This window comes from Crocodylus siamensis, chromosome 9 (genome assembly GCF_052110815.1).
Source record: "Crocodylus siamensis isolate JL-2025a chromosome 9, ASM5211081v1, whole genome shotgun sequence".
NCBI lineage: Eukaryota > Metazoa > Chordata > Crocodylia > Crocodylidae > Crocodylus > Crocodylus siamensis.
The window spans coordinates 58,130,146-58,137,150 of record NC_143403.1 but is presented as its reverse complement, the minus strand read 5'-3'; the positions used below and the strand labels follow the sequence as shown (position 1 = coordinate 58,137,150).

Here is a 7,005-nt window from a genome sequence, read left to right as displayed (position 1 = left end):
AACAGACTCTGAACAGGTTGAGGAGAGAGTTTCTAAATCTATAATGCAAGAGGAGGGAGCAAAGGAAGCACCAAGCCCATCAAGAAAGAACCGGTCACGCTCATCTCATAAACCCAAGCCAAAGCCACCCACTGAGGCACCTCCACCCAAACCAAAATACATGCTACCTCCACTCCCAAAAACCAAGCCAAAGCCACCAGTTGAGGCACCTGCACCTGTACCCAAACCAAAATACATGCTACCTCCACTCCCAAAAACCAAGCCAAAGCCACCAGTTGAGACAGCTGCACTTGTGCCACTCCCTAAGAGCAAGCCAGAGCAACCAGTTGAGGCACCTGCACCTAAACCAAAATACATGCCACCCCCGCTTCCAAAGCCTAAGCAGAAGAAGCCAAAAAAAGTAAAAGAGGAATATCCACATGATCAGGTAGCTTTGCTTTTCCAAACTTACCTATAATGTGTATGTCTGTGGAAAATATGAGTGTAGTTATTATCCCATCATGCTTTACTTTATCCGAGCCCACTTCATCATCTACAAGGTCTGTACAAGAATCCAGGATAAATTATTCGCTTAATTTCCACCTGCAAGGATGTAAAATACACATTAGGCAAGATGATTACAATAGGGTTGTATCTGGAAAAATACTGTCACCTGGATTGTGCCTCTGTTCAATGGATATGTAATTGCACAGCACCTGTCCCAAAAGGACAGGGATTAGCAGGAAAAATAGCCCTCCAGAGAGTTGCAGTTCCTGCTGCCTCTTTATTCTTTCACTCGAGTGAATCTTACGTAACTTCACTGAATGTCAGGTCTGGGCAAGTGACACAACTTTGCCATTTACCTCTGTTTTCTGACAAAATCAGAGCAATTTTTACATCCCTTCCAAGTTTGGATTATGATAGAAAGGGTGATACTGACAACAGTACAAAGTGAATGGGCCAAATTGTGCTGTAACTTATAGGGGTGTGTGATACAGGCCCTATTCGATTCATATTTGGATTCAGACTGAATTAGGGACAGCCATTCAATTTGTTGATTTGGATCACTGTCCCTGATTCAGTTCAGCTGAATCCAAATCTAAAGATTCGATGCCAATTTGCAGGAATCAGTGATTCAGCCATAGACACAGCTTTAAATGTTTTTTCTACATTCCTCGAGGTACCAGCACGGCTTGTGAATGGAGCATCCCAGCATCCCAGAAGAGCGTGGGTGTGGGGTGCCCTCCATGTGCTGGGTGGCGAACCTAGAAGTGGGCTGCAAGTCCTTCTGGTCCACTTCTGGGTCCACCGGGGAGCATGTTGCCCCCCCCCCACTATGCCCCCTGGCTTGGCGATCAGCTATAGGGGGACCCTGGGTGCCTCCCCAGGCCCAGGAGGCACAAGTCACCAAGGCAGGGGAGTGTGGGGAGGGGCACCCCATGCGCTCCCCGGCAGACCCAGAAGTGGATCAGAAGTGCTTCTGGTCCACTTCCAGGTCTGTTGCCAAGCGCACTAGGGAGCCCCCCGCACTCCTGTGGGACACTTCATCCACCCCACCATCACAGCATTCATGAGCCACCTGCTACCTTAAGGTATATAGAAAACATTTAAAGCTGTGTTTATGTCCAAAACGCTGAATCTCTCCAAATCAATTTGGAAGGTTCCGATTTGATTCAGGGAGATTAAAGGGTCCTCTGATTCAATTTGGATTCAGAAATTTGGCCACTTAATCGGGCCAAATCTCCACCAAATCAAATCAGGGACTGAAGCTTCACACAGCCCTAGTAATTTAGTATAGGACTTGTCCTGAAGGAAATGGAGTTGTTCCAGATTTGTATCAACGAATTCAAAACATTGCTCATGTGTAAGGGGTGTGAGAGAAGGTTGAACCAGTGTAAAGGATGGGAGTATTTGACCTTCAGTGTTAGCAACTCTTACTGGTCAAGTTCAGGTTTCACATTAAAAGGTTCAGTTTCATATTAAACCTTAAGATAAAATGTAGGGCTTCTCAGCCAAGGTCCTGCGGCATCCTGGGACGCCATGAGATTCTTTTAAAGGTGATGCACCCTACTAAGTGTGCAAACACCTACACATTCTTCACAAAATAACCCCAGATATTTCACAGGAATCCAGAGAGTCAAAAACATTTTGGGCTTCCTGTGTTCTTTGCAACAGAAGAATTGCTCTATTAATTTTAGTTGGACAAAAAAGGGGAAGAACTAAGAGCTGGCATTTTTTGAGGGGTACCTTGAGTCTAAAAAGGTTGGGAAGCACTCGTATAATGTGAAAGAGCTATTTTCTAATAAGAACATTTTAAATTATGGACCTATTCCTTCAGGGAACTCCTTGTGGGCAGAGTGTCCCAATGATTTCAGGGGCTCCATGGAGGTACAGGACCATTTTTATGGAGTACCTGGCAGAATGAGGACATAAGTATATATTTAAAGCTTAATCCTGCTTCTGCTGAATTCAACTGGAGTTTTACCCCAGAATTTAATTGAGACAGGAATGGTCCATTGATTTGAATCTGTATCTACACACAGCCCTTCAGTGAAAATGTCCAAACCTTCCTACATTTAATTATAATAACCTTAATAGTCATTCATAATTTTTGTCTCCATTCCCTGCTCTTTTTTAAGACAATTGCATTCTCTCTGCTCTGTTTCTTTGAGTCTTTCTTATATGGAATGAAAGCCCCTTATAACATTACAGCCAGACTAAACTTCCTACTATGATCATAAATTCACAGAAAAGTACAGCTGGAAGGAACCTTCAGAGGTCATCCAGTCAGACCTTCTGCCTGGGGCAGGGTCACCCCTATCCTAACAACCATGATTCTTGAGAAGGCTCTTCATCGGCCAAGAGATAGGAAAAAGGGTTTAATCCTGAATTCCCATGTCTAGCATATAATTACATAGCTACTTAACAGCTGCAGCACTACTTAGTAAGATAACAATATCTGAAGACCAAGTCTTGATCATTTTCTGATGTAAAAATCTAGAGGAAAGTATTCTCTAAATGATGCAAAATAGTCCACTTCTGCAGAGTGCAAAGGGACACACGCTTATAAGGATTCTTTTTAAAGATTTCTATAAAGATTTTGCAAAGGGATTAGACATCTGGAGTTGCTGAGAACAAAATATTGGCTAGATTTTGATTTCCAACAGGTGTCAAGCAGGACAGGCGTCCCTTAAAATGAATGCAAGTTGAACAACACGGGGAGTGGCTGCCTTTCATGTTTAAAATGTTAGCTTGTTAAATTTAACACTTAAAAAGGTGGTTTAAAACATAGATTTTAATGAATTGTTTTTGTTTGTTTCTTCTCTTTTGGCCACTGGGAATATGACTAGCCCTTTGCTTCATATTTTCAAAGAAGTTTACTTGAAACTGCTGCCAAACATGTCCTTTGCAAGTATAATTATGAAAAGTCACTTTCAGAGAAACTTGGATTTATATCGTTTCCTGTAACACAGGTTCTCCTTGAGATAATGTTTGGCTTAAAAAACTTAAAAGGCAGCAGCATAAAAATATCGTCTCAGATTAACTGGGCAGAAGTTTATCAACAGATACAGGCAAAACGTTCCTCTAAATCCCAAAAGCCCAGGGCAAAAAGAAGTGACAAAAGGATCCCTCCAAAACCAACAATGATGAGGGGCAAGGCAGAATTCAGTAGGAAAACTCCTAAGAAAAATACCACTAGACTGCCAGACATAATTGAGTTAGTACCTCTAACTTTCCCTGAAGATCTACCACAAACTGGAGAAGACTCTCAAAAGCAGGATTCTGTTGAACTTTTCAGAGAAATATCATCTTCTACAAAGTCCAGCATTGTACTTGATAGTCAGAGAAAATTACCTGTTGCTTTATTCAGCACTGAAGACCAAAGTTCAGTAGAAGTTGTGGAGCGATCCTCACTTTCGCGAAGGGTGAGCATCACCAGTGGGAGCGTTAGAAAGTCCTCAACTGTTTTACTGCACACGGAAGAGAATTCTGTAGAGCACCTAGAGCAAGCCCCGTCCTCCCGAAGGACAAGCACGGTGGCAGGGAGCAGCAGAAGGTCCTCGGCTGTTTTACTGGGCACCGAAAGCCAGGATTGTGTAGAGCCACTAAGGCAATTCTCTTCTTCCCCAAGGACAAGCATTGCCAGTAGGAGCGCCAGCAAGTCCTCAGTTGTCCCGCTGGACACCAAAAGTAATTCTGTGGAGTCTCTAAGGCAGCCCTCCCTTTCTGAAAGGGCTATCACTGGAGAGAGCAGACCAAAATCTTCTACCAGTCTTCCCAACATTTGAAATTTATCTGCTTAAAATAAATAGATTTATAGGGTTTTTTGCCAGATTTCTTCTACTTTACACCCATAGCATCCCTATTATACACCTCTGATCCATAAATGATGCATCTGTTAGGTGAAAGAAAGCTAAATTTTTCCAAAACCTCTTTGCAAATTACCCCTTCTTTCCACTTCCAGGCTTCTGGCCAGCCTTGGGTGACTGAGTCCGGTTGTAATGCCTATTGTTAATTATTTGTAAGACAACAGTATCTGTCCTAAAGATGATTGCAGGGAAGAGACAGTCCTTGAGCTGTTACTACAGCTGCCACCATACTTGCCCACAGAGTGAAGGGAATATTGCATGACATTAAAAGATATTTTATTCAGGCAGTGAAAGGTGACAAAGGAAAAGGACTAGGCTGAGCCATAAAACAGTTAAGGTTTTAATCCTCCATTGCAGCTATGGAGCCGTCCAGCAGCTGAACATGCATGCTTCACTGCATGTTATCACTCCTAATTTGCACCCATGCAAGGATCTGATTTAAAGGTCTCTCTTGACTGCAGTGGGCTTTTGATCCAGCCCTTAGCGCGATAAGAACTGGGCTCAGCATCCCTTTCCTGAAGGTTACTAGCAGCCTGAAGAATGGGCCACAGAAAATCTGAAAGCTAATATGTTCTCACTAAGCAAGGGCTTGTCTACATATCAAGTTGTACTGGTTCAGCTAAAACAGATTGATGTGGGGCATCTCTGCCTTGCCTCTCCACTGTGCCTGCACCATGAAACACATCCCTCCCTCCCACTCGCTTCAGCGCATCCTGTGCCAGATCACAACATGCCAGGGCAGGGGCTTGAAAGGAAACTCCGAATGTCAGCAGACTGCCCATAAATTCCCATCTCGATAGCATCATTTCACTCCCCAATCTCCTGTGGTTAAGATGTGTCACTAAACACACATGTGCTCCTTCCATGTTGGAGTCCATTGAAGGAGTGGTGCTCTGGAGATACTAGGGGAGCATTTCTGGGGAGATTAACTAAAGCTGAGGCCTAGAAATATACTATGAATATACCGTCCTGCAGCAGTCTGTCCCCGGCATTGAAAATATGATTGCAGGGAAGAAACAGTCCTTGAGCTGTTGCTACAGCTGCCACCATACTTGCCCACAGCGTGAAGGGGATATTGCATGACATTAAAAGATATTTTATTCAGGCACTGAAAGTATATATTAAGCCCAAACATTACAACACTTATTCTGTACCCCCGGAACTTGCTTTACTGCCTGTTAGTCCAGCATCTCCTGATGCAGCACACACACACATGCACAATCCCCGGAATGTAGGTTGTACTGGCTAAATACAGAAGTGATCTGTCATGACCTGGCAAGTGGAGCTCACCCCTCAGTCTGGTCTTCAGGCTGTATACCCGTATACCTTTCTTACAGTGGTGCTGTGAGGGTCAACTAGTAAAATGGTTGCACGGTACATTTTAAGAAGTGGAGCTATTTCATTGTGTGTCAACATATTGCACATAAATATTATTTATTAGATGCATGCGTGTCTAATCTTAGTTACACACCCACACGCACCCTATTACCCTGTGTGGGAACCCTGGGGACGGGCAGGCCCATTGTTGGGACAGGGATTACACATTCACTGTGGCGGGATTTAAAATATAAATCCAGGTCCAAGCAGTTCTGGGAAACAGTGCTCTGCATAGGGAACCATAACAAGTCAGCCAGGACTTGTGCCAGGCCCAGGGCTGGCTTTCACCACACAGCCTAGATACACAAGGGACATTTAGGATGCCCAAGTCCTCAAATCATATCAGGACACTCATCTGGTGTTTTCAGTGAGGTTCAAGGCCCGCTACCAAACTAGGCTGTCACAGTGCTATGTAAGCATGCATGGAGGGGATGCTTAAACATTAACAGCACAGCTAGAGCCTTTCTGAGTTCCTGGTGTTGCTTCATGATATGCTTTCACATCATCCAGCACTGAGGAAGTCAGTCATCATCATCAGTCCTGAATAAGTCACTTCACACTCTTCTGTTGTGGGATCAGCCCAGCCAGTTACCTTACAAAGGTCTATGCTCTGATAGCAGATCAGCGAACTATGAAGCCAGTGACTTTAGAGACACTTGGGTCTTCACATCAGCTGACCAAGACAGAAGAGCTCACTTACATACTCACAAAGCTCTTGAGCCTTGATAGCATCCCAGCTAAGTAAAGCTGTTTAAGGAGCAACCTCATGCAGCAGCCTCTGCAGCAACCTTACTCAATGGCTTTTCTCTCGCACTCCCACTAGGCATTTGTTCTTCCAAGAAACACTTGACTAAATTCTAAAATGAGATTTGGGGATCAGGATGCCCTGGGAATAGCACAGCATGGCATCTCTAAGGAGACCCAGGGATAAGCAAGAGGGTAATACTGTATTTTGCTCTGGAGGGGTCAGATGATACATTCTGTGCAGGGGGAAGTTCTGTATTTCCAGTAAGGCCCAATCTTACTGGATTGGGTAATGAAGGAAGTGCAACCTGCCCAAATGCAGCCAAGAGACAGAAGCTTAGGTAAGAGAGTCAGCAACACCAAAAAATGACATTTCAAGTCCTGATTGAAACGAACCATTGTTCAAATTTCTTAGTTTCTAGGGCCAGAAGGGACCTGAACAGATCATCAAGTCTGACCCCCTGCAATGAGCAGGAAGAAGTACTGGCAACCCTAACAGTAAAGTAGTGCCTCCTGATATCAAGCCTGGACATAC

The 7,005-nt window shown here is 44.1% G+C and overlaps 1 protein-coding gene across 1 annotated transcript; it reads left to right on the top strand.

Moving 5' to 3' along the window:
- The first annotated feature begins 355 nt into the window (after nucleotides 1-355).
- LOC149857687 (uncharacterized) lies at nucleotides 356-4,268 on the top strand. The gene is made up of 2 exons (XM_090063114.1): nucleotides 356-427; nucleotides 3,330-4,268. The coding sequence occupies exons 1-2, from the start codon at nucleotides 356-358 to the stop codon at nucleotides 4,266-4,268; spliced, it is 1,011 nt and encodes a 336-aa protein (XP_089919240.1).
- Nucleotides 4,269-7,005: the final 2,737 nt, after the last annotated feature.

What these genes read in the sequence shown, in the direction of transcription:
- LOC149857687 (XM_090063114.1), top strand. Translation starts at nt 356, where the DNA reads ATGCCACCCCCGCTTCCAAAGCCTAAGCAGAAGAAGCCAAAAAAAGTA. An exon ending in AGGAATATCCACATGATCAG is followed by an intron (nt 428 to 3,329) that starts GTAGCTTTGCTT and finishes GAATATGACTAG; the next exon opens with CCCTTTGCTTCATATTTTCA.